This window comes from Platalea leucorodia (assembly GCF_965183815.1).
Source record: "Platalea leucorodia genome assembly, chromosome: 3".
NCBI lineage: Eukaryota > Metazoa > Chordata > Aves > Pelecaniformes > Threskiornithidae > Platalea > Platalea leucorodia.
Window position 1 is genome coordinate 32,053,557 of NC_138825.1, and position 27,812 is coordinate 32,081,368.

The window sequence follows — 27,812 nt, forward strand, 5'->3', positions numbered from 1 at the left end:
GACAAGTGTAGGAAATGGATTAATGGAATGGTGATGGCATTTTTTCCATGTTCAAATAAGTAGTTTTCTTTATGTCTTCTCTGGGCACTAATGGGGGAAAGTAAAAGCATGTTGTAGTCACACATGTCAAGATAAAGATGATCCATTTCTGTATTATTGTTCAGTAGCCACATGACTACAAGGAAAATAGCCAGATCTGCTAGTGGTAAAAAAAGAGGGAACCCAGCTCTTCCTCCCCTTCTTCCAACACAACCGCCCCCCTCACCCACCCACCCCCCCCACCCCCCAAAAAAAAAAAAAAAAAAAAAAGATGAGTTTTCATCCTGCCTGCATTGCTACTACTGACTGGCATGGGGGCAATGTGCTATAATGTACCCATTTCGGAGAAATGGGCAGGGAAAATCCTAAGAGCCTGAATTCTCTTCCTACCTCTCCCCGTTATTTTCACTGTCAATTATTACGTTGTTTAGGCACTGTTGACATCATGGCATGCTTATTGTAGGCTTTTACTTGAGAGTCTAAATCTTCTCTATCCTAATCATCCTATTAGACCAGCAGAGTTGTTACTTTAAAGTGTGCTGGCTTTGCTGGGGCTCCACTTCACTGCTGCCTGGAACCTGCCCTCCTTGGAAGCGACAATGCTGGCTGAGGCACTTGAATTCCTTGTAGCATTCAGGAGAGCAGCTAAGACTTTTCCTAAAGACAACATCAGCGTTCCTCATAGTCTTCAGGAAAGTTTGTTGATTGTGATGAGCCAGAATTGTACTGAGCGCAAAGTTAAGAAGAGAAAAGCACAGGTATGGGTGAAAGTTGTGGGAAAAATTATCTAAAACTTTGTTTTCACTTTTTTTTTATACAAATATATTGCTCTTGGGTGGTAATGGGCTTCATGAGGATGATTGACACTTGGAAGTATGCAGTCGTGTTAACCTAGACGTTGCTTTTGAGATGATATACTGGCTTGCAGTAGTCTCCTCCTATTCCTTAACTGCTGTTTCTTCTCTACTGGCAGCTACTCAATGAGGTTACTTTCACCAGTATTTTCAGCTGCTGCTGTGACTTAAGTAGAGCTGCAATGGAAAAAAAAAAAAAATTCTTTTTTTTTTTTAATTTTTTTTTTTTTTTTTTAAAAAGGGTGTGTCGGGGCAGGACACAAATTCCCTTATGCTGGAATCCTCTGATGACTAAAAATGGGTGAGATTCGTATCTCTGAGCATTGACATCCATGGGGAGATGGATTCCTTTAAACAGAGCCTAAATAATACTAGTTTTCTTGCCTGACCGTCAGGAAAATTGCGTCCCAGCCACAAGGATGTGTGGTGCAGTATGACATTAAAAACTGAGTAACTGAGGGTAAGGCGTTTTGTAGGCAGAACTTGTTCTTACTTTTGCTTGACAAAAATTGCATCTTTTAAATGTTAATCCACATCAGAGAGAGAGAGAGAGACTTTGTTCTATACCTGGTATACACTTCAAAGTGCTAGTGTTTGCAATTCTGCCAGCTAGACAGGGAGCATGCTGTTTATTCATGTTGGCATCAGAGTAGCTGTCTGATAGGCAAAAGCCCCAGTTTGTAGATGCTGATGTTTTGATAAAAGGGCCTAGTATTGGTATGTCTTATTTGGGTTTTCAGAATAGAAATTTAAGAGTGTGGAGTTGCTCTTGCGTTGTGACAGTGATGACTTGGAAGCTGTCGCGTGTTGGTGAATTGCGTGCCTCGGTGCCGCCGCTTTCCAGCTTGGATGTGAACGCGTTGCCAGGCCTGGCCTTGGCATTCCGCCTGCGCTTCGCCTTCCTGCGGCAGCCGGGGAAGCAGGCTTTGCTCCAGGAGCTCTCCTCTGCTGTTGGATGGGGCAGTTTGCTTTTTTTTCTGTTTGCATTTTAGAAGTAGTTTGTTTAGCACAATCTGCTATGCCCAAATGCAGCATGGGTGTGATTTTTAGACTTCTGAGGAGAGTTAGCTGCAGGCCACTAAATGCGAGTAACTGAACTTTGGAAAGTGGAAAAAGAAAATAACTTCTTGTTCCTTTTGTTAATGTGATTTGGTTTCTGTGGTGGTAAAGTCTTGTTAGTCTTCCACACGCAATTGCAGGTGCTGGTTGCACACATGCACAAAACCTTCTCCGCCTCCTGCACTATGATTTAGTTCTCTAAAGCTGTGGGGTCAGCAGCATCAGGAGATACAAGAATAGTTTCACATGCTTTTCTGAGGAAACAGAACAACGAACGCACAGTGTTTGTGTGGTAGCATGAAACAAGATGGTACACATTTTCACTAAAAGAAAACAAATACAAATTAACTTTCAGGTGGCTATGGGAAGATTACCATGTGCTGGTTTGCCTTGGAATAAGCTCTGGATGTCTTTGACCATCTTTTAAGTGACAGGGGAACATGCCTGTTAGTCCTCACAGGCTATGTCTGTTCTAAGAAATTTTAAGTGGAATTGGCTTGAGTGCTTCATACAAATCAGCATAGTAAAATCGGAATTACCTTCCCCTCTTCTCCTTCCTGCTCCCAGAGTACACATGAAGGTGGGGTAGTCTGGTTCAGTGACTGTGACTGCAGCTAGAAGAGAACTTTCTTGCTGTTGATGCTGCCTGGCAGTGATGCAGATGAGCTCAAGCTGAATAAATCCCAATACTTGGTCATCAGCACCATCTCTCTGCCTTGTGCCCCATCCACTTTTCATTTTTTCTCTTCTGCCTGTTGTATTTAGACCAAGGTAAAAATGTAATTCTTACATCGTGCTGTGAAAGTTTATGGATGTGGATGGTGTTGGCAAAGTCCTTTAGATGTGGGGCTGTAAGGGATTGCTGTTCTCCCCCATGTTTGCTGTGCCCAAGAGCATCGCTCCAGCAGAGGTATCTCCTTAACCGCTATCAGATATGTCATGGAATGGAGGTGGCCTCTTGTACCAGCACAATTAATACATTCTAGCAGTGGTCCCCAAAGTGGAGTGCATGTGCCCCAGGGCATGTACAAGATGATCCACTGGGCTGCAGGAGAAAAATATTGGAAATTCTATTTATTTTTTTCTTAAAAATATCATTAAAATTAAGTTTTCCTAATGTATCAGATTGACAGTGGTGCTCTCACTCAGTCTGTATGTCAGAGGGGCCCATGTCACGTACAGCCCACGAAGCGTCTTGTGGAAGAGTGGGTGTTCCACAGCGCGGAGAGGCTCACAGGGGCACCCTCACTTCTGTTCACTTCCAGTGTATTGCAGTTCATGTGTGTCTGGTTAAGTGGATTTATGTATTATCTAATTTTAACTAAACTAACCCTCAGGAAATAGAAAAATAGCTTATTCCATCACAGAAACTGCAGATTGCAGGTAATACTAACAACACGAGCACAAGTTAACAATAAGAAAATGGCAGAGTTGACACTGCTCCTAGCATGAGCTCTTCATCAGCCACATTAGAGGTAAAAGCAATGATGGTCTAATCAGATCTAATCAGCGATGTTTAAAGTCCAGTGATACTCAGTTCAGTACTTTAAAAAATTTTATTAAACTTAATGATACGTTTTTAGAAGCCTCTTTTGAAGTTTCTTATGTGAGAGCAAAAGATGAAAAACCACATACCGCTGGGGAAACGCTTGTTCTTCCTGCCACAGCAAAATGGCTGAAATAATACAGAGAAGACTATATGGCAACAAACTAAAATGTGCTCCTTTGGAAGACACATAGAAGACATTGCCAAAGACTTGAAGAAACAAGTATTAGAACAAATTACGTGGTCTGGGAGGTTTGCTATACAGTTGCATGAAAGTACAAATGTTTCTAATATGTCTCAGATTAAGGAGTTTGCTAGATTCTGGATCAATAATGAAATATGCTAAGAACTACCTAGCAGCAAAGTGGGACCCAGAAGTGCACAAAGTGCTATAGGATATCGTCAATGGGGTTAACTTTGTAAACATAAGACTTCTAAATAGAATCTTTACAATACTTTGTAATGAGATGGGGAGTGACCATGAAACTCTTTTGTACCACACCAAAGCTCACTGGTTGTTTTGTGGCAAAGTGTTTGAAGAAGTTGTCAAGCTTAAAGACGAGTTATGGCTTTGCTTTTCCAAAAAGTCAAGTGTTTTGAATTTGCTGACCTTTTCTGTGATGATAAGTGGCTGTCAGTAGCATGCTACCTAGCAGGTATTTTTGAAAAAATAAACACATAAATATATAACACATTGTAAAGCGGTGTGTGTATATAACTACATACATATGTTGGGTGTGCATGCTCAATAACTTTTTTTTTTTTTTTTTTTTTACTCATGGGGTGTATGATCAAAAAAGTTTGGAGACCACTGTATTACAGGTTAAAGCTAAGGTTCAAAGATCTGCCATGAAGCTTAAGAGCAGCCAGCTGATAGGCAGCACATCTTGATATGCTCAGGAAAATCAGCATCTTTGGATTAAGGCTGCTGATTTCTGCTATGCAGTAAGATATGCAGTGTGATGCAGAGCCTACACGGCACTGATCAGGGTAGGTGACTGAGGTTGCATCTCAGGGGAGTGCTTGCCACCTTCTGGCTTCACAGCCACTCAATCAAAAAGCTGTCCTACTTTTAACAGTCAGCTTTAGCTGTAATTACAAGCCTAACCAGATAGAGTTCTTCATTTCAGAATAATTGGCGTTAACGTTGTTAGCATTGGTTTATTGCATATACTGGGAAGGCTGGGAGTAGGGGTCTTGAGTTCTGCTTTGATGCAACTAAGCAGCCTTGCACAGGTAACTTAAATTTTCAGGCTTCATTCCTTGCTTATGGACAAAAAGGTCTTCACAATTTTATTTAGAGTTCCTGGAATTTCCTGCCTTTCTACCTTAGAGACTTTTACATGAAAAATACCCCAAGATTATAATGAATTGCTGTGAATATACTGAGCTGTTGTGTAGCAATAATCCTGTATAATAGGAAGCAATGGTGAAAGAAGTTAGTGCAGCTTTCTTGCAAAATGAAACTTCTCTCCACCTCCCCACCTTTCATGAGGTGCAGTATGAATGAATGTGTTCAAAACCATGGGCTTCTAGGCTTTTCTTCCCCCTCTTCTTCTGTTTGCATTGCAAATAAATCCTGCTGAAAAATCATAATTGCTGGGGAGATGAGTGTCAAGACCCATAATGTGAATTATTTAAACTGCTGTGAATTGTGGCAGAAATAATGCATAGTGCTGGGTCTTGCCTGTGTCAACCTAATCCCGACTGCTGCTTTGGCTTGTTGAGGTTCAGGCTATTTTGCTTTCCAAGACGCTGTAATGTAATATGTTGATTGAGGGCTGTGCTCTTAAGTTCAAACCTTAGCCAGCAGGGCAGGTTGGTTGTAATACCATCTCTAAAATGGTTTGGTTGTGCTTTTGAATTTTATCTTTGAAAAGTGTTTAGCATTCTGCTGAACTTTGGTTAGTCAGTGTGCATGTGTATATGTTTGAAGATCTAGTCTTAAAAATAGTTTTGTTTCAATGCTAATTGATTTTCTAGAGCCACACTTCTGAACTACGCTGAAGGCCACGTGCTAGAAATGAAGCGCGCCCTCCCCCTGGGGACAGCTACCCGGCGTGACCTGGTGTTTGCCACAGATTGAGAATGTGCACGCAACTGGTTTCCTTGCAGCAGTTGCCTTGCAATACGTTCACACCTGGCTTGACCTCAAGACAAATTACTTATTTTCCTGTGGCTAGAGTAAAACTATTGCATGCACTTCGCTTAGCAACACGCTGGCTTCTGGCCAGGATGACCTGTCCATGTGGCAGAGGAGCACAGGTGCTGTAACCTTGCTCTGCAGACTGGGGCTGATGCTGTTGGCAGGGCTGTCAGTTCCACCCTAAGCTGTCTTTTGCTTCAGGTTGCCATAGCTGTGTTCAACATGAGTGTAGCACCAGGACACAACACGAAAGGTGGGTTTCACGCTCTGTGTGCTGTTGTGTTTCTTTGATTCCTTCCTTAGATTGCCAGGTAGCTCTGATGCTCCTGGGCTATGGGGTTTTAGCAGCTGCAGGCTAACACTTGAGGAAAGTAGTGTGCTGCTGCTGACCCTGAATTCTTGCACCTGTGAACCCACCATTCCCCAGTTGTGTAAATTCATCCAAATACAGGAGGCTGGAAGCCTGTGTAAAAAAGAAAATGAAAAAAACCTGTGAGTGGATTGGTATATTCCTCCTATACAGGAGGAGGAGTGCTGATATTTGGTGAACTAGTTTATGACCTAGAGGAAAAGAAGAAAGCCACCGTAGCCTTCTCTCCTCCCTAGCGGTTGTGCAGTCTCCATCTATGCGCTGAGGCTTTCAAGACCAGGCTGGGTAATGCCCTGAGCTGGCCCTGCTTTGAGTGGGAAGTTGGACCATGGACCTGCTGGGATGCTTTCCAGCATGAATTTTTATCTCATTTATGTTGCTGAGAATCTGATACCTCATGTCCATGTGCACATGCGTGTTCGAGTTCGGGTAATACCACTGCAGAGCACTGGAGCTACATGATATGTTGTCTTCCTTTGGCAAGGACTAAGTGAGATGAAAGTGGAAATACGCCTTCATAAAATCTTGCCTTTCAGGTTTCCATAAATGAGAGCAGTGCATTTCAGCTCTAGGAAGAAATTAGTTTGATGACACCTCTTACAAACCTTACGGGCTTGTTTTTTTTTTTTTTTTTTTTTTTTTCTGACATAAATGCAGGTTAGCTTTAGAAAGGGAGAAGAAGGGGCGAAGATTATGGAGAGATCAAGAGCTAGAGATGAATCTTTGGGAGAACTAGAGGAGGTGAATGGAAGCCTTACCTATATGCAGGAAAGAAAAGCAGTGTTTCTATACATAGAAAGTTACTGCCTCTGAAGTGGGTAGAAAGAGTTTGTTCTTTTAAAAAGGATAATCTGGAAGCATCTTTCTCCTTAAATCTTGAGCTTGGGCCATATTCTACTAGAAATCTGTATCTTTGCTACATAAAACGTTCTTACGGTATACATGTATGTATATATTTAAATTTGGGCACCCAATTCATATGAGAAATCTTAGCGTAGGTAAGTTTTATAAGTTGGTATTATCTTACCATAACTGGTTGTGAAAAATACCCGTCCCTTTACCTTAACCAGCTACCAAGAAAGCATATGGCTTTATGCTTTACTCAGAAGCTAATTCTGTTTTAGCAAGAACGACACTTTTCTTGCTAAATGCAGTGTGGAAGCAGCATGCGCTTTCATGGCTTTCTGACACGGGAACTGAGTTGAGTTTAAAATGTATGTAGTGCTGCAAAGTTTTTTCTGTGCTGGTAGGTGGAGGATGGAGAAGAGTTAGTGGAATTTGTGCTCTCAGGACTGGAGGACTTGTAAAGAGTCTTGTCCAGCTGCACCTTGAGCAAATCTAATTGTTGGGGCTTTGCACTGTGAGAACTGAATTGGTGGCTGCAAAAGTAGGGAATTTTTGTTGTTTTTCTTCTGTTCTTCACTTTGTCTACTGGATTTGCACTCTGCTTGCTCTAATTTTTCTTTTCATTGCATTTCTGTGGTAGGGAAGAATAGCTCTGGATTCTGTAGATTTTATACTCTGATGACATCAGGTCAGTGTGCATGGTATTAGCAGAAAGAACCATGACTAATGTCATGTCATATGGGTCATTTTTCCTTCTTGCTCTCTACAAGTAGAAAAATACGTGCAGTGTAGCATAGTGTCTGTTCTAATAGACTGTATCTTTCTCTGTACTTACTGTGGCAAGAAACCTTTTTGGACATGTTCGTTCCCCTGTCTCTGATCAGCCCCAGCTCTGTTTTTCTAACCGCATGGATGGGCACGTTTGTTGTCAGTACTTGGTGCTGGCAAAGGCTGCTTGCTTTCCTCCCCCACGTCAGAGCTTAGAGATAGTAGCTCCTTGCAGTGGGCTGTAGCATGTATGTAAATAGCTTTTTTTATCAGCCTGTTCTCTCTGTGTGACATCTCCCACGATAACCACCCCCATGCAGACTGTGCTAGGATGGCTCTTGCAGTGTGGCTAAATGCTGCATGTGTATGAATGTCAGTGGATTGTACTGGATTTCTTTCAGGGCCCTCAGCCCCACTTTGCACTTAAGGGGATGGTGACTCTGAAATGCAACACTTCCTAAAATTTATTTTCAATTAAGGGGAATGACTAGAAATTCAGAGGTGGCTAAAATTGAGACACATCCAAGAATAATATTTGTAGGCTGATTGTTCTAGCTTCAGCACTGTGTGTTTTCTTTTTCTGTATAGAGAGTTAACATCCTCTTTTCCCCTTCATTACATAGCAACAGGGTTAGGAAATAGAAGCTTTGAAATAATAGGAAAACAACCCATTATATAAAGCCAGGGACTTCAAGGATGGACTGGAAGACAAAACCTGCTATATGTTGGATGCTGTACAAGGTGTATGTCAGTAGAAAGGAGAGAACACAGGATGGGCATTAGTTAAAAGCAGCAAAATGATCATCTCCCTGTCCCCCATACGCTGTCAGTTTGAAGTAAGTCGTCTCTCCCTGCTCTACTCTGGTCAGGATTTTCAAAGGTGAAAGGTACTAATGTGTGTTCCTCCAAGATATAGGTCCTTGAGGGAACGTGCTGTGCACTTCTGACTGGGGAGAGGGCAGAAGGCGTGGGGAGCCACCTCCTGAGCTTGCACCAGTGAGGCGTCTTCTCTTCTTAACCCGCTGAACTAACTGCTCGTGTCTGGCTCAAATGCAAGACATGAGATAGGGAGACTCCTAGCAGAGTAACCAAGGGGACAAAACAGAAATGTTGAGCATGACAAGTAAACAAAACTAAGACTGCCTAGGAACCTCAGGCTCCTCCAGCATGAACACTCGTACTGCATCGTTCATAACGGGGAAACCTGGCTTCCCATTGCCGCCTCGCACTGGTTTGTTGCCAGACTCCTGAAATGAGCTGTGCTGAGGCGCTCTGCCTCCTGGGATTGTGGAAAGCGTGGCTCCTGGTATGCACAGTGGCTCCTCATGTGGAGCAGAATCCTTTGCCGTATGCTGCAGCAACCTAAATCGCTTCCTTGGAGAGGCTGTCCCGGCAGCTGGACTCTTTCTTCTTTCGTCACCTCTGTGGATCTGTGTCAGGAACACTAGGATTTTGTGTTACATCTTACATGTTTTCCATTGGTATTAGGGAGTGTTGTTAATATATAAAATTTATTGGGAAGCACGTGCTGAACTTTTTACAACCTGCATGGGGCTACTGGGCATCAGTGCAGTTGTTTGGTGTAGAAGACTGGAGTTTCCAAGCAGTGGTGTATTGTAGAGATCCAGTGTGGCATAAGAACCTACACTGATCAGAGTAAAATTGGTATGTGGATGTGTAGCCTCTCCAAACAGATTTAGAGATACAAAGTTGTCATAGTGTTAGAGAGTTATAAAGATATAGTTTTATATATATATAGTAACTATATATATAGATATATCTAGTTATAAAGATGTCATAGTATGATGCCAGACAAGGATCTGATAATAAAAGATTTTCACGTAGGGATGATAGCTGTGGGTCTTCAATTAACATGCTCTTTGTTTGTAAGTGGGGTTGGATGATGATATAAGAAAGAGTTTTAGTAGTACAAAACCCGGGATTTTTTTTCCTTTCTTTAGAAAAGAGGGTGATCTTGTGGTTAAGAGTCTCTTGTGCCTTGCCAAGAGCTTGCTGTGTCCATGTGCAATTTGCATGTGCTCAGATTTTCCAAGAGAGGCCTCAGATTTTCCAAGAGAGGGCTCAGATCTTCTGACTTTGTTTTGGTATCATTTTCCAGTTTGTTTTTTTCCCCCCTCAAAACTGCTGCTTATTGAAAGCTTCACTTGGAATAGTGGATGCTTAGAAATTCTCAAATCCGGTGCCAGGGTGTTTCTGAAACAGCACTTGTGTTGAAGCACCCAAAATCTACAGCCATCTTTGGAAATATAGGCCTTAATTTCTCTGCTTGCTTATCCCTACCAGAGGGATTGTATGTCCTTTCTTCATAAAGTGTTTGAAAGGCACTGTAGAAGCGTGCAGTGGTACTGTGCGTTAGAGCAGCATGACAAAAATGCCTTGCATGTGTAGGAATTATATTTTCCTGGGGGTCCTTTCCTGAAAGTCACTAAAACAAGGGGGAAACCCACCTATGGAAAAACTTTCCTGTCAGCTGGTGAATGAAAGAATAACACGGCCATACTGCTGTTGGTAGGCTCCAGTTAAAGAAGGTGTTGCCGTTTTGCAGGTCTGTCACTGGAGCGCTCAACCAACTCAATTGCCTCACGTGCTCGACTGTGTGAAAGGGAGGAGGAAGTCATGGCTTGTTTTGAGACAGCATGTGTCATTGCCCAGGTGTACTTGCAGGAGCTTGAAAAGGTAAGAAGAAATGTACTCAGGGTGTTGCCTGGTGGCCTGGGTGGAATTTCCAGAGTTTTGACAGCAAAAATGATGGGGAAATGCCAAGTGATCATAGACAATAAGGAGTATGAGAACAAGTTGGAAGGAGTGAGGTGTCTCAGTATAAGCAGTTGCAAAAGAGCAGTTTATCTGGTCTCTTGTTTCCTCTGAGAATGATGTCTGGAAACCAGTTTTGCCTGTGGTAAAGCACTGAATATTTGAGATATGATCAGATTGTATCTTAAGTTTAGCTCTTACTAAAGAGGGAATACAGACTTTACATAGCAAGTGACAGCATGAAGGAACCCAAGATATTTTACATATCTGCCGTGTAAATGATACCCGGTAATGGATATTGAGATCCCTAATGAGCTAAAAGTAACCTGTTTGGGTCAGCCATAGCAGTTTAAGTGCCAGTGCTTCACCTTCTCCAAGTGAAACTGGAGGAACCTAGATCATCAGTAGCAAGCGACTGCTTAGTCAGTGGTTGGCTAGGATGCTGAGTAGGATGAGTACTGTGAGCCCTCCACTAAGCTGTAATACGTGCCACTGATTTGCTGGGCACATGCTTAGTGGTCTCTCTAACTTTGCCAGCTGAGTTGAACAGGGCACGCCATGTGCTTCCACGCCCTTCCTTTTCCACATGTTACGCTTGACGCCAGCAGCACTGATGGCAATGCGTGTTACCTCTTCTTGTGTAACTTAATGGCCTTTGACCTTCAGACCAGATATTTCTGCTCTTCTCAGCAGCAAAGGTGTGTGTCTGTTCCAGGTTTTGTTTTTAATTGCATTAAAACAAGAGAAAATGAGCTTAGTGCATATACAAAAATTCATTAAGAAGCCAGTTAAGTTGTCTGGTCTGTTTCTTTGTAGGGAAAAGCTGAATGGCTTTTTTGTTTAAAATTAAATACTGTCCTTCCTTTGTGGAAGGACCAGTTCCTGCCAGTGCTGGGCACTGTAAATGTTTTTACTGACAGCTTGTCTCTTCGAAGAAGGGAAAGAGTTTGAACTGTAATTCATTCATCTTCTGGACACAGAGACAAGGATGCAGGATTACTGATAGATATACTGAAAGTTCATAGGCCTTCTTCAGTCCTGGATGTAAAACCCTGCTTTGGAGAGTTTGCACAGGGCAACTTTCAGCAATGAAAGCTGTTTGTTACCAGTAAGGAAGCAAAAGCAAGAAGCTTTGATAGGAGAAATAGAGGAAAGGCCAAGATTCTTCGATCAGGACTCCTGATAGCTTACTAACTCTTAACAAATATTTATGTTATGTTAAGCTAGACATACCTACTCAAACATTGCATTAATATTTTTGTGCAAGATGCTGGATCTGTGTGGTTGGAGTAGTACTTCTGAAGCCCTTGGTATTAATGTGTAGCTTTCTACTTACTTACTTAAAGGTTGGAAAGTAATAAGGGAAGGTGTTTCAAAACTCATATTGCATGCAGAATATTTCATGGAAGTCACTGTATAGTTTATTTTAAAGTTGACTTTGAAAGGCTTTTGAATAGCTAATGAAGGTAAGTTTTCAAGTAGTCTGAGGAGGAATCTGATGGCAGAAGCTAACGTTTTATTGTTGGAGATGTCTCTGGCTCATGAGGAACTGGCTAGTTCAAACAGTTGTCTGTAATCCCAGATATTTCTTTCCTCCCCTCACAGACCTTAAACAACACACATTCAAGGAGTATCAAGGGCAGCAACATGACTTACTCTGAGTTTGAACTTTCCTACTTCCTGGAAGCAGCTCTACAGAGTGCCTACGTGACTCATTTAAAGAAGGGGTAGGTGGATGCAGATGTTAATAAAAATAGATAATGTTGCATGTTTCGTCTCAGAAGAGATGAAGGCTTATTTCTTTGTACATGGTCTGTTGTGACTTTTTTGCTGCTGGCTCACCTCAAGTCCCCTCAGTGTCCTTCCCTCCCTCCTATTTGTCTCTCTTGGTCTCTCTTAAGAGTCCCAAGCCTTGTTTTTCCAGACCCACAAGTGGGGTGGAGTAGAAAAATTTTGTTGTCTTGACTCAGCTCTGTTCCCTGTAGAGATGAGGGGAGTTTGACCTTAAAGAGAGAGTGGAATTTACACTGCTATGTGCTTTCAAAATGTTCAGCCACAGGGCCTGGTTTAGATAAAGCTCAGTGAAGTCTTAAGAGTAGTTTCTTTCTTTTATTTATTTGTTTTTTTGTTTATTTAAAGTCTTAAATCAATACCCCAAATCTGTGTGGTTTTACTAGAGAGAATGCGTACGGGAACAGTGCTGCTCCAGGGTTTTTATTATGCCTCTGAAATACCGTTGCCAGTGAACCTTGGAAGGGCAAGAGGAGTTGGTGTCTGCAAGCCTACAGTGAATTTCACCTGAGGAAAACCTTCTCAAGAACAATAAAAGAAGACATTGTCAATGCCCACTTCCAAAGGCCATCAGTGAGGGCACACTGTTCCCTAAAACAGGCCATGTCTTCAAAATATAATCAACTCTGTTTAGCCGACCATCTTTGAAAGTATTTCATTTTGGCTGTTTTTTTACCTTCACCCCCAGTCAAAGATATTTTCTCTCATTTTCTTCACTCCTCCTCCTTTTCCTGCTGAGTAAAATGGAGAAGAAAGCGAAAAATGAGGGGAGACTGAAAGGAAGAGAACTGGGGGGGGGCAGAAATCCCAGCAAAAATCAGTTTGAATTCTTCTGTAGAATATTGATACCATTTTTTGACACTGGAGGAGGGGTTGCTTCTTGTTTAGGGCTTTTTTGGTAGTTTTTTATCCCCCAAGAATGACTTCAAATGCAACTGTGAATAGCCTCTGTGTTCCCCATTCTTTCATTAAAAGCCTGCATGTACAGTGAAGCTATACTCGTAAGCATATCCATGAGAGGTGCCTTCAGGTGAGCCTTGTTTAACCCGAAGGCTTACAAATACACAAAGCCCAAATCTTGTGAAATGACCCCTTTAGTCAGGTGAGTACAAGTTTATGTGTAAAGAAAGTATGGACTTGTAAGTATAAGGCGTAGTCTCAGTATCACTTCGGCAGTAGGGGACAGGTATGTGGTTTTCCCTGGTGAGTTGGTGGTTAACTGGCTGTGGCACAGCGTGTGCTTTCCTAGCCTTTTACCATTCTCATGGCGAACAAAAAGCTGAGGTCTTGCCAGTGAGCTCATTAACTGTGTAATAAAATAAAATCTCATTTAGAACATATGGCACTGATGTCCTCTAGGCACCTTTTGAATATCAAACTCACTCATGTTCCTTTTATTCAGCAACGTTTTAAATTCAGTCTTCATCAGTTCAATATATCCAGTGGGTTGCTTTAGCTATACTGTGGGCCCTGCTTTCTCCCTTCCCACATTATTTTAATGACAGCCTTAAAAAACCAAAAGAAACAAAAAACCAAAAAACAAACAAACAAACAAAAACCCAACAGGAAAACAATTTGGAATCAAAATACATGTGTGAATTAAGCAGCGCTTTGATTATAAGCTGAATTGCTGCAATAGCAGCAAAATGTTCTCTGTAGCTGTCTCCTGATGAAAGAGCGTCCCAGTCGGTGCGATGGAGCTCCCGTGGCTGGGACGGGAGCGGAGCCCCACGCGCTCCTCACCTCCTCCAGTGCAAGCGAGAAACACCAGCCAGGGAAATGAAAGGTCCCGTGGGGGGGGAAAGGAGCCTCGTGGGATGCCACAGCTTGTCTCTGCCCCCCCAGCTGGTATTAGTGCATGGTTTCTGCCACGAGAGGGCATAAGCAGCATTGGGATATATAAAGGAAAGAGGAGGGAAGTGGGAAGAAGCTTTTTAGGATGCTTCATGTGTATAATAAATTTCTCCACCTGATATTGAACAGCTCAAAGAAACGCTTTTGTTCTCGTTATTGCTTCCAGCGTGTTCAGGTAGGAAATAAGCCTTGGATGATGAATGCTCAAGCTGGCAGGGGGGTAGGTCCTGTCAGGTGGGATGTCCTTCCCCGGTGGCACAGGTGTACAAAAGAAATAGCAAGTGCTTTATTCTTGTCTCACCAGGCAGAAGAGCTGAGGGATACGAGTGGTGGTGTCATGCTTTTGTTCCTGCTGGCAGCAACAGGCACGCTCCTCTCGGAGCATGGTCAGCGATGCCCTTTTCTCTTGTAGTGTGCAGTGGAAAGAAGGCACCAGTACAAAACAAAGGTCTGGTCTCCCTTTCAGATGGTGAGCCGCCAGCTGTAAGGGCCAGCAAGTCTTGTAGCTGTGGAAGTCCCAGCTGCTTTTAATAAGATGTTTACTTAAAAATATTGTGTTGCTGAGGACACGTTTCCGGCAGTTGTTTGCCCTGCTGCATCCCAAGAAAGCTTTCTTTTATTCTTCCAGTGAGCAACGTTGATGCTGTGGATGCAGAATATAGGCAGGCAGATGCGGTTGTACTGTAGGAGGCAGCCAGTTGTCTTTCATGTCAACATCTGCACTGGTGGGTTTTTTTTTGTTTGTTTTTGTTTGTTTGTTTGTTTTTCCTGATGTGGATTTGTGAAGATTAGGCTCGTTTCTTACTGCCATTCAGAGTATTGAACAGGTATTACTACTTTATACTGTTATGGGGGCTTTGGTCAAGATGCTCTTAGTATTTTCTTAGGGCCAACAGGCTTCACCTCTGTGAAGTAATGGTTATACGTACGCTGCTCTCTTAATGGCACTTGAAGTATGTGTGGAGTTTCACAGGCAAGACAAAGTCAGAGCTTTCCAGGGGATGTGGTTGGTTTTGGAAGCTCTAGATGGGACACTTTTAAAGAAAATTAATTTCTGGAACAATAAATATTAAGCACTTATTAGAAATCAGACTTCCTTATGATCCCTCAAGTTAGGACCTAAATTACTTTGGAAATCCCTGACAAAAATGCCTAGTAGGGAAAGCTTACACAATTCTTTCTCTTCCCTTCTCCTGTCAGTTTTCTAGAGTGCTTGGTTCCCTTTTTGAAATTTTGTAGGCTTCTGTTGCAAGGGCACTTTGAAAGAGTAACTTCATGTAGGTGTTGTTTTACAGTAGAATCTAATGTACAAAGGCAGGCAGGACAGTGTCTGCCAGACTATTCATCACTTCTGAGGAATTTGTGGGCTTTCTTGTCATTTAGCTCCTCTTCAGTCCTCACAATCTAGCACCTTATCGAGGACACTGCAGCTGGTAATTTGGGAGTGATTCTTACCGACTACTGGATGGATCTAGATAAATGTTAAGCTTTTGTTTTGTATTGTTTTTTTTTTGAGCACCCCACTTCTGTTAGGCTGCCATTAGGAAACTCTAATGTGCTTTGTTGTAGTTACTTGTCTTGTATCTTCATTCATAGGAATATGAGACTCTGAGGCTTGCTTCTTCAGGTGTGTTTTGTGCCTATACATGAACAGCTGTTTAAGGAGAGAGTATGAATTTTTAGAAACCTGGGCAAGGTGCCAAGTTAAAAAAGGAGCTGGGCAGAGGCAATGGTGTTGCTGCTGTTTGTGTGCTTTGGGTACCGCTTTCCCCTGAAGAGGTGGCTCTGCAAGCTGCCGTGGAGTCATCTCAAGATGGTCTCTTCCATCTGTTAGCAGCTAAGTGTTTTAACAGTTAATGAGTGGGGATAAGAACATGATCTTCTGGTGCCCATGTTGTTGGGGGACTGTCTTTGCAGACCTCTGTGCCCATGGTCCACTCTGCTGCATTATCAATATTTTTCCCAGCAATTTGCATGGAAAACAGTGTATTTCTTTCTTTTCTTGTATCTTAAAATTTTGTGTAATGTTAACCAAACAGAATGACATAAATGTCATACGACTGCTTTGATTCATGGACTGGTAATTAATTACCCTGTATTAACAGCGTACTTTGTACAAACAAAATAGATTTTCATGCCAGGCTGGACTGACTGGACTGACTGTACTCAAGCCATTTTTGTGGCTAAAACCAAGGCAGTTTAATGACCGTGTGCTTTTCCCTTCCTGTTCTTTCTCATTTCTTTTTCTGGCATCTTAGCCGTGCAATAGGGGCCCATGCACTCTTCCAACTCATGTAATTTCCATGATTTGATGTTCACTTATGATGCCATGGCTTGAGGCAACAGTACCTGGGATATCCAGATAGTCTTCTATCCAAGTCCTGCAGAGGCTCAAGATTGCTTAGTTTCTGATCTAGACAAGATCAAATGGATTCACCATGGATTGCCAGAGGCTTTATGTTTGCATCCTCATCCATTTATCTATGTACATGTATTTCTGTTCAAATACATACTTTTCTTTTTGTTAACTTGTTCAGGTCCTATTTTAAAAAAAAATTCTCAAGTGCACGTTTAGTATATGAAGGACATCTACTAATGGAACAGTAAGTTCCTTATCGTTATGAGTAGGGCAATTCATATGCTGAAAATGAAATGTGTGGTCAGATGGCCTCCTGGCGTGGAACAGTAGAGCGGAAAGACAAACTCCTGTAGTGAGGTATGTTTGCAGACTGCTGGCAGGTGTGCTCTGTCTCCTGTCACGGCTCAATAATGTTTGATAAAGTTCAGAACATAAAAGCTGCCAAATCAAATCCTCAGTCCTGTAGAACTGGTATTGTTGTCAGATGCTTTGCATGTTTCGGAGTTGAGAGCTCAGAGTGCGGCACAGGTGCTCTCTGAGAGACCCTGACGGCACAAGCACCAGTCTGGGAGGTGGCGAGTGCTGGGTGCTCCTCCTGTGCTGCCCGTTTTGCACTCCCACCTTCTGTTGAAGGTGTTCCTAGGCATTTGTCATGCGGTTTGTGGTTTCAACCCTGACTACTTGCAGATGGGCAGCAATTTGCCATTTATTCTTTCATTTACTTCAGTGTGTCAATATTCCTTCCTTTTCCTCTCTCCTTCCCCCCCAGAGCAAGGTGTTTCTGCCCTGAAGCTTAATTTGGTTTATGGCCTTGTCTAAAAAGTGGAACTGAAACGGTGCTCCAGTTCTCTGGGAACAAAACTGTCTCTTTTTAGCACATTCTCTAGGTTTTTCGTCTCTTTAAGTATGTGCCAAATGTATAATTAATTCGCTATTGCAAGTGGTCACTAATCTTTCTGATGCTAGTTAATGGAATTCATTGACACTTTATTAAGACAAATACCATTATCCTAACAAGAAATCTAAACATATGCATTTTTGAAAATGTTGAGGAACTGTTACACACCATAACACTTCTGTCCAGGCTCTTAAGGAGCCCAAGGAAGCACAGGAAATGCCAGGACTTTTCAGGAACTGGGGAGAGCAGTTGGGCAGATGCATTTTGTTTAGATAGGGGAATTCATTGATTTTGACTGTCTGATAATAAATAGCATTTGAACAATTCTGTTGGATTTGGTGTGACTACTTATGTGCATAAATGTCACCACTTGCTTTATTGCTTTCCTGAATTTAAGGTCCAGAACTGCATCTTCATGGGTATATTCTTTCCTAGACCCACAGAAAAGCACCAGATGTCTTGGCCCTGTAATTGGAGAGCTTGCTGAAGCATTAAAGTCAAACTTACAATAACTGCCTTGAGCTTTTTTCCCTTGATAAATTCCAAGCCCATCTTTCAATTAGGAGAAAAGTGGAAGGAAAAAAAAAAGACAGACAGCATCTGACTTTCTCCACAGGGGCAAGTCTCCTTTTTTGCTCTTGTTTTTGCTCTTGCCTTACTTTGTTGCTTGTCTTTAGACCACCCACAACTAGGTAATCTACAGATTACCTCAAAGTTTACAATTTTGGGATGAGTATTGATTGGAAGCAAGGCTGCATGCGTTTGCGTTCTGTGACTTGGTGACCATAAGCTTTAGGGTGGCATTTTATGTAGCCAATATTAATGGTAAACGTGATCACAGTTTTTGCCTCCTTCCCCTGAAAAGAATTACTTTTTTCTTTATTTCTTCAAATATTTGTCATTGATTCAGGAGTACAAGAAGGTTTGCAGTGCATGAAAGTGGCCACAAGCGCAGTCTGTACTGTTTACCTTCAAAATTTAATCCGGTTGATGGAAAAGGTTGTTATGGTATATGGCTTCTTTTTTTAATGAAATCTAGGCTTTGTCTGCGCAGAAAATTCTCCTGGAATAAGCTGAAGTGGCAGTTAATGTACCAGTACAAGTGCTTATCTGGTTTTCTTTATTTCAGTACAGCATTGCTTCTTTTCTGATAGCTTATATTTCTTTGGGTATGCAATGAAAGTGAGCTGAACCATTTTGTGTTTACTGTGGTGGTAGGGCCATGTCCTTAGCCTTGAAGAGCTTGTAGGCTGCAAATGTGTTAACTACTATGTCCAGTGTTTAATCTTTCCTCTCCGCATCTCTCTTAATGCTCAGACACGCGATTAAGATACCATTTGGCAACTAGTCTTCTTTAATTGCTCATGGTGTATGCAGAGTAATGTCTGTCTTTTTTTTTTTTTTTTTTTTTTTTTTTTTTTGCCTAACCCTCTTTTATTGCAGGTTAAGCTGTGCTTGCAGACAGTTACTGCAACTTAGCTGCCTGATAATAAACTGTTTAAACCACTGTAATTACATCATGTGTCTGGGCCATCAGACACAAGGTGTTTAAGCACCACCTAAAAGGAATCGTCATTTAAAAGCATCGCGTAAGCTCAATATAATTCAAACAAGTACAATCTGTGTGTATGAAGAGGAGATGTGGATGCTTTGAAGAAGAAGCATCTGCTTTATAAATACGAGCTATGAAAGGCTTCCAAATGTCCCCTCTGTTCGTCGAATGTGAATGTGATCTTCTCCTAGGAAGCCATCTGGAGTAGGCATGCTACAGTCGCTGCCTCGCTCGGTGCCATTGTCCTATATGTGCCTCAGAGTGACTTGTCTCGCTACTGCACACTCAATATTAGTGACTGTTTCATGGGTTTGTTTGAATGTCAAGTTTGTTGCCAAGCTTTGGCGCATCATAAAAATGTTTTGTCTCCAATGTGCTGGGTTTTTTGGTTTTTTTGTGATTTTTTTTTTTTTTTTTTCCTGCCTTCCCCATAGAAATATTGTGAAAGGAATGAGGAGTCTGCGAGAAATACTACGGACTGTGGAAACAAAAGCTACTCAGACCTTCAAAATGGTAAGAGGAATGAATGGGAGATGGGAAGGTGGGGTAATCTGCTATGCAGGAATTCTCTCTGTTTATTAACCAGTGCAGTAGGAGAAAAATGTATTTGTCCGCACTTGATTGATTGCTGCCTTTTAAAATTTTTTTTCTTTTTTTTTTTCTTTTTTTTTATTTAAACTTTTGAAAGTGATGTATCAAGTGATGCGCTTAATTCAAAGACCTACCCAATTGAAACCTCTGAGCCTTCAGACCTGGGCATGTGGGTTACTTTGGTTGTTGTTTTTTTTTTTCAGTGCATTTTCTAGCCCTGGTAGAAATAGAGATGTATTTAGTTTGACAGTGCTGTCCTCAGGTGATAATGTCTTGTTTTCTTTCTCACTTTTCAGTGTGTGCATGCACACCTTTTTGCATTTGCATGTAGAAGCATTAAGTACTTCTGGCTCTTGCAACAAGCAGTGCTTTTTTAGACTCAAGTGCTTCAGTGTTCTTCCTGTAAAACTCCCTTCAATACAGTACAGAGTGATTTTAAGTTTTTTAATTTTTTTTTTTGTTGATGTTGGCATTCTGCATCTGTTATCCTGAGTGCCTCAAATAAAGAAATAATGGAGAAAGTTATTTATGTGCCTGTTTAACTTCTTAGACCTTTAACTGGTTCTTCCCTGTCTCCCTTTTAAGAGATCTTGTCCTGAAGTTACTCAGGAGGTGACAAGGTCAACAGCATGGAGAATAGCAGTCTTGAGAACATGAATGAAAACTTTGCAGCATTGACGTTGCTGCGACTGAACTTGTTTTGTGCTTGGTTCAGCTTTGTGTTTTGTGTAATTCAGAGAAGTTCAGCAAGGGAGGTGGGCATGGGTTTGCATAGCATTTTAGAGATGGAGAGTGCCAGGTTCCAATGGATGGACTGACTGTGTGTCTAGCACACATGTTAATGCAGAGCTAAAATGAAAGTGCGAGCAGAAAGGGTATCCTGGGTGCTTTTTTGCCTAGGTTCCTCACATCTGTGTATTTTGGAACTTCTGTTCTGGAAATTAATCTTCTAGTTGACTTGGTATCACCTTATATGCCTAATTGAGGCTAGAGATGTCTGTGGAAGTTTGTGCAGGGAATTAGAAGAGGTGACTTAAATAATTGTCACACTTAAACGGTTGCGTCCCTTTTCAGATTGAGATCAGGGTTCAGGGGATTTTTCTTGCTCACCTGTTTTATCATTTTGCTGAAATGAGTCTAACCATCTGCTGTTCCTATACCATGACAGAACGTGGCACTCAAATGCTCTTGTCCCTGTGCAATGGGGGAGAGCTGTACAACACCCCTGGGGGATTTATCCCTCAGGGGAAATCTGAAGGTGTTCATCCAATAGTTTTTCCTGGGATTTTCATTTTACAGGAAGTTGCATTTTCATTTTCTTACTTATTTTTAAAGAGCTGTCAAGAGGGCAAAGGGAGGAATGTGCTTAATTAAACAAGTTTTTCAAGCATGAAAGTGAAACACATGATTTTTTTTTTTTTTCCTAATTTCTGGGATCACAGTGTTCTTCAAGCATAATGATGGTTTTATTTAGCCAAAGGCAGTAATAACATAAATCAGAGTCTTGGCCTGTTCTGGTTTGTTTGGTCTTATTCAAAACAAGAGTGAAGCTAATTTACATGGCTACGGTACTGTATGTTAAAATCAAACACACTAAAAGTATTTGGTGCTTGCCTTTTGAAAGGCTTATCACAAACTGTACTCCTACTTCTGTGTGAACCAATAGAGATCTTTCTGTTGCTGGCGTGTTATTTTTCCCTCCCTTCTAAGACTGTAGGAAAAAATATAGGAGAGTTGGCTCCTCAGGGGTAAAACTGACTAAATAATTACACACTGAGACGATAAAATGATACTGGCTGATGTCGCAGGGCCCTAGGCCATTTTGCTCATGGTTATTTGCTATAAAAAGCATAGAAAAGCCTAGTTAGAAACAGAAGGCTTTCTGTAGCTTGTCAGTTACAGTGCATGGAAGGTCTTGGGGTTTCCAGGGAGTTGTATGTGACAATATTTCTTTGAGGCGCTGTCATACATTCAGATCCCTTTGCTATTTGCTAGGTACATCTATGAAACATCCCTTTCTGGTGTTTAAGAAACCGCATGCGCTGCTGTGGTTGCATCTTAAACTAATTCAGTGAATTCATGTGTGGTGGGGTGGATGAAAATAAAGAACCTTGCATCAAAAGTTATTTTTCTGAATTTGATAATGGGAACTTTAACCTCAGTATGATTTATTTGGTCCTATAGATGTCATCCCTCAAGTGGAGTAATGTTTAAGTTTATCAGTCATACCTATCCTGGTATTTAAAAGAAAATGACTCATGGTGGCCTCATAACACATCTCAAAGCGTACATTGTATATAAAATATATATTGCAGCAGTCAGAGAAGTTCCAAAATAATATTTACAAGTATTAGGACAGAAGGGATGAAGTTTCAGCCTGCCTCTGTTCTGCGGAGTATTTACTTTACCACTTAGAGTGCTGTGTTTCTTAGAATTCACAGAACATACCACCCGTTTTTGATGTCTCTGTGCTTGTTTGCATGTTCATCTATTTACAGTGCAAAAAATTAGAGATTTGTTGGGTGGGGGAGAAGGACAAATGCCAAAGATAGTTTTGCAAGGTCAAGTGAACTTGCCCCCTTTTGGGCCCAGCTTGCCAGCTACGTGTATGAACCGGAAAGCAAGTATTTAAGGATCCTTGGCGACTCGATGGTCAAAAAAATGCATCTGATGTTGGTGTCTCAATATAAAGTTCCTAACCCTCTTCTCTCCTCCCTCCGTTATTGCAACAAAAAGAGAGAAGCAGTACCGAGATGAAGCTATAAAAGGCTGCAGGAAGCGCAATACTAACAGATAAAGGGTTGATCTTTTAAACCTAATACAAAAGTAGCCTCTGGACTGAGACTTGCATACAAAATTCTGAGGCTGAGAATGCAGTGGAGTGCCATCATACTCTAATATAGTAACATTTGTGAGATTGTCGCAGCGGTCTGTGTGGCAATCAGTTGTCTTCATTCACCAAAGTGTCCCTTGCTGTCGGGCCTTTTTGATATTTGTTTTCCTACAGCATTGCAACAAGGCTGTGTAAATGCAGAAGGCTGGCCTTTTCAGAGGAGGGAAGAAACTGCCACTGCTGTAGACTTTTTAGCAGCTGTTTTAGCTACTCTAGCTTTCTGAAAAGTGGTCCTGTCCTGTTGTCGCTGTATCTCCTTCCCAAGGTGGAACATGGGGAAGGGTGGATCTTTCGTGTTGGAGAAGGCTTCACTGACATGTCTTTTTCTGTACTGTTCACTGATCTCTAGACTGCAGCCAAACAGCTAGCCCAAGTACTTCTCCATTCCCTCAGTGAGGACTGTTACTGGAGCCCTTTATCTGATCCGCTTCCCGAGTTCATGAACAAGGAAGATCAGTCTTATGTTAGCAATCTTCTTTGTCGGAGGCCTGAGCTGTACACAGAAGAGAAGTAAGCATTCCTTTTTATTTCAGTTTATTGGCAGGAGAAAGGGGAGTGTTTGAACGCTCCTCGGTACTGCTGATTATGTCACTGATTCACGTATTAGTTTTGTGTGTTCTTGTTTTTAACTTCCCATCAAAAGGCCTGCTGGAAAAAGGAAGCGTCAAACCTTGAGTGTTTGATTTTTTTTTTTTTCCCCCAGGAAGGAAGAAAATCCAACCAAATAGCTGTCTTTGCTATGAAATGGAAATAATCTATTTGTGGTTCTGTATAGCTCATCTAGGATATATTGCAGAGCTTTTAATTGTGAGAACCTGCAAAAGAAGGTATTGCCTAGCAAATGAATTATGCATGAGATGTTTCAAGTTACTGCTTCTCCTGTGAAATGAGAAAGAGGCTGACAGGATAATTCTTGACCTTCCTCAGAAAAATGTGTTCTGTCTTTCAGTGCGTACTGCCCTCAAGACAACGTAGAAGAGGCTCTTCTTCTCCTCTTAATCAGTGAATCCATGGTAAGCCAAAAATGAGTTTGTAATACGAATAGCACAAAGGAATATCTAGCGTTTCCGTGTCAAGTCGTCTGGTTGGTTTTGTTTGCAGAATCTTCCCTAGATAAACAGAAGCAAGGATTCAGCTGCTGAACAGGAAATGCTATTTATTCTTTTGTTAGTGACACCACTTTTATTAAATGGAACATCAGTGAAGGTTTTTGGGAATTGTCAAGAAGAGGAAGTGACTGCATTCAACATAGCTGCATGCAGGTTCTGACATCCAGATACATTGTCAGTAGACTGATGTTTCCATTCAAAACATCTGTGTGGATTTATGGATCAAGAATGAGAGGAAGGGAGCCATGCCTAAAGCCAGGCATGATGGTGGTACCTGCTGTTTGGCATTTGCAAGATACAATATTCTGCTTACATTCCTTAGTCTGCAGGGATAATATTTTAGCTGTTTCAATCCTGAGTGATCTTTGGCAGTTTCTGATGCTGATGATACACAGAGTTTTGTCACATGCAGAAACATCCATAATGAACTACAGTGAAACAACTAGATTTATTCTATTTATAACATCAGTTGCTTTAAAAAAAAAATCCCTTTAAGAGGAAGGGAAAAGGTGGAGAAAAACAACTGCGTGGAAAACTGCATGATAACCTTTTATCGTTTTCATGTTCTGAGAAGATGCAAACATACAGAAAGTGTGTAAGGAATGTTTTCTGAAAATGTGTAAAGAAAGTTACTTTGCTTTAAATACTGGGTGGTCACCTGTAGCTAAAAGTGAGATTTGAAAACCTTGGAGCATCAAGGACCCTTTTAGGAACTTTTAAACAGCTTTCAGACGAGTTGAAAAGAGATGCTGTGGAAACTGTTTTTTTTGTTGTTTTTTTTTTCTTCCTTCAGTTTTTCTTTGTCTGGTTCTTCTGGCTCAAGTCCTTCCCCTTTCCTGCAAGCTTCTTCGGAACACAGCAATTTAATATTGCTTGGTTTTAAAACGTGGGGAAAAATTGAAGAGGTGGAACCACCCCAAAATATTAAATTAACTTAAAAATCACGTACATCTGAGTGTTACTGTACTTCATGCTTTTTAGTGCTTTCTAGATTAAGCATCTACAGTACATCTGCTTTGTGTTTTCAGGGGCTTTTCATAATTGGAAGTGGAGACTCCAGGAGTGAGGGCTTATAGAATATCATATACACTTCTATTAAAATCAGAACTCATGTCAGTGTCGCTTGTCGGGGCTGATCCAAGCGGGAGGAGGATCAGGGGTCTGGAGCAGCGACAGTACTGGCTGCTCCAGCCTTTTCTGGGACTGGGCTTGCAGTCAGAAAGGCCTTGTGGGACCTTTAACTCTATAATCTTGTTCTGCTGAGGTGAATGAAAGTTATCCCTGTTTTGTCTAATAGTGTGTAAAATGGTGAACTGGGCCTGTAACTAAGTTATGGATGAAGCGGTGTGAAAATGCTATTGATAGGAACTGGACTGCTGTGCTGACTTCAAGCCTAAATAAGCAAGCCTGTGTTTGCTTAAGTGCTGTCTTCTATATATAGGAACTTTCTGGAGGTAATTGCAAGGCGGCGTTTTTATCTGCTGCATGTAAAGCACTTATATAATCAAAGATCCTGTAGTAGAGCGCTGCAGGAACTGTAAGTGTCTTTCCATTTTTTGGGAAATGCGACATCTGAGCTTTCCTCTTGCATTAGCAATAGGCTTGCCATGAGTTTATTGTTTTAACAAAAATACAGGACAAGTCTATAGAAATACAGCTGTGTATAGAAATACACTTAGGAACCACAGGAATGTGCTTCCTAAGTGAAGGTACAGAGGGAGCAATCTGATTCTTACATATGTTTGCAATCCATAAATATTTTCCTGTAGTTTTACTGTTACGGTACTAAGAAGGGGAAATTTTGTTTAATTTATGACATGAGACATCTCTTACATGACAGCTTTGTTGTAGGCTAGTGAGTTTTCTCATGTACAGGTTTGTTGTTTGTTTGAAGTTTTTTGTTTTTTAAAACTTGCTGAAGCTCATGGAAAATGAGTTAACAAGAAGCAGATTTCCAGTTGAGGTCTCCCTAATGATATAATGTTAACAACTCAATAAAACATATTTTCCTGCCTGGAGAGAATGTCAGTGGCAAGCGATAATGATACGTTTCTGTAGGCCAGTAAGCAACATAGTTGGTGTTCCTGGATTTTGGCTAGATTAGGTATTCTTTCAGTATTTACAATTATGAACCCCTTAAAATGAAACAGAAGTATACAATTAGGTTGGCTTGCTGGGAGCTCTCCAGCTTCTCTGACACTTTGATTGCTCTGTCAGAGCAGAACTCACCAGAAAGGTACTTTTCCTGTCTGATTTTTAGAGACAAAAGAGCAACCATGCCATTATAACTCTTTTGCAGGACCATAAAGCCAAACAGCTGCTCCACATGCCTGTTCCTGACTTTTGCCACTCCAAAACGAGCTCAAGGGGGACAAAACTGGGGGGAGGAGGGACAGAAGAATTGTTGGCACATGGAGGGGACACAGAGCAAAGATGTACTGGGGAGAGAACCTCAAAGTAAATACGTGGTAAATTTGATGAAAAGGAGACATGGTAGTTTTTTCAAGACATACATCTGGAACACCATTTTTTTCCCTCCGAGCCGTACAGGGAAGGAGTAGATCAGTGCTAGGTAGTTTGCTGCTGAAATTCGCTCTATTTTTCTGTTTGTCTTGCCTTCTAAGTTGAAGCTAACATCTACTTCATCAGGATCTGTGCAACGCCCCAGAAGATGTTACAGGTGTTAAAAGAACTGTTCCTGTAAAGGGGAAATGGAGAAAAGAAATCACCTTTAAGGTGCTGTGAGCCAGACCCTACATTCCAGCACACCTCTGGCTCTTAGTGGTGCTAGGTTCTGGCTTGTGATGCTGCCCCAGCTTTCCTTCTTATCCCTTTACCTTGCATTGGAAGGGAGCCACTTTGCCTGTTCTGGTGGGATGAAATGAGAATATCTTCTAAAGGGGTAATTAAGGGTTCCTTCAGTATTTCACTTACTCTGCCTGTGAGCCTAAGTATGTAAAAGTTTTTCAGATGACCAAATAACATGGTAGCCTCTTTCATAGCTTTGAAGATGCTTCTGTGGGTATATTAACACTTACAGTGAAAGCCTGGGGCCTCTTTCCTCATGGCACTCTCCTGAGTTGCCTCCTGTATTTGTTCTGTCCTGTTGAAAATGGGAACCTATTTTCATAAGCTAAGGCATCTCAGTAAACAATGAAAAGCATCCCTGTTGTTGAGTTTGGCAAGTGCTCCTCCTCTGTGCCAGCTGTTATTTAGTCACGGTGCTTGGCTGTGGAGTTCTCGTGAAGGAATCTAGTGAAACAAATCAGGCAGCCTGAAGATTACCACAGTCAGGGCTGTCTTTAGCGGGGTTTGTGGCCTCCTGGCTAAATTCTCATTCCTTATGCACGGCCCGAGTTATGGTATGGATGGGCTGCATTTGTGAGAGGAGGAAAATGCTCTCCTTCAGACCAAGGAGAAGGCCAGCTGGTGACAGCCTTTACAAGCTCAGGCTGCGGTAGAATGATGTGTTCCTATCACATGTTGGAAAAAATGGACTGGCCTATTTTTAAACCACTAGTCCTCTTTCTTATTGCATTTAACCCATCAAAACCAGTGGCACTGTGTTTGTGGGTAGAACCGAGGGCATATTGTCACTTGCTGCGGAGTGGTTTCTCTGCATCGCGCTACCAGTGGGAACGGCACTGGTTCTGCCATCAGGGACTCTGGTGCTTTGTGCTGCGGGGCGTAGGCAAGGGAGGTTTGGCAGGACTAACCCTTAGCTGCAGTTTTGTTTATTTTAATAACCATTCTCAGGAGTATTCTGAGTCAGCAAGAAGTTTCTCAGAGCCAGGAATGGAACATTTTCTATTACTTTTGGTGTTTACTTTTGAGGGTAAAAAAAAAAAAAAAAAAAAAAAAAAAAGGAAAAGTTCTTTGCACTTCGAAACATTGCCTTCTTGAATCTGAGGTCCAACATACAATCTAAAATCCCTTTATTCAGCCCTTGGCAATGCTGGCTCTTACAACTGGGGATTCTGGCTGGTGCAGTCCACCAAACATACCAGGTAACATGGATTATTTTTTTTGGCTCTGTGTTCACTTCACTCATACTGAAAATGAAGCTCCTTGTATCCAAAACTAATAAATTCTGTGCCTGTGTAACAAAGATTAGAAATGTCATCCCCATCTTATCTCTGATTTGAATCCCTAAAGGCGATTTGACCTTGGAGAGCCTGAGAGCACAGAACAGATGGTGAGGGGGGAAGATAGATACTGGGACTTGTCCTGTTCTTTTTACTGGTGAGAGTAAACTCATAGCTGTGAGCATGCCTTTAACAGAATAAGATTAAACCCATGTATTTTTAAGCACAGAAATAATTAAAATCTGTTAACTCTACAGTTCCTAGCTTTATAAAATAA

The 27,812-nt window shown here is 41.6% G+C and overlaps 1 protein-coding gene across 1 annotated transcript in view; it reads left to right on the forward strand.

Moving 5' to 3' along the window:
• TTC7A (tetratricopeptide repeat domain 7A) overlaps positions 1-27,812 on the forward strand; it is a gene marked incomplete at its 5' end in the record, with an annotated part of 175,886 nt that overhangs the window by 11,405 nt on the left and 136,669 nt on the right. Inside the window, 5 exons of the mRNA XM_082307008.1 lie at positions 10,195-10,325; positions 12,009-12,130; positions 19,292-19,370; positions 22,691-22,851; positions 23,291-23,354. Of these exons, the coding sequence (XP_082163134.1) occupies positions 10,195-10,325; positions 12,009-12,130; positions 19,292-19,370; positions 22,691-22,851; positions 23,291-23,354 (557 nt within the window). The remainder of the gene's footprint in view (positions 1-10,194; positions 10,326-12,008; positions 12,131-19,291; positions 19,371-22,690; positions 22,852-23,290; positions 23,355-27,812) is intronic.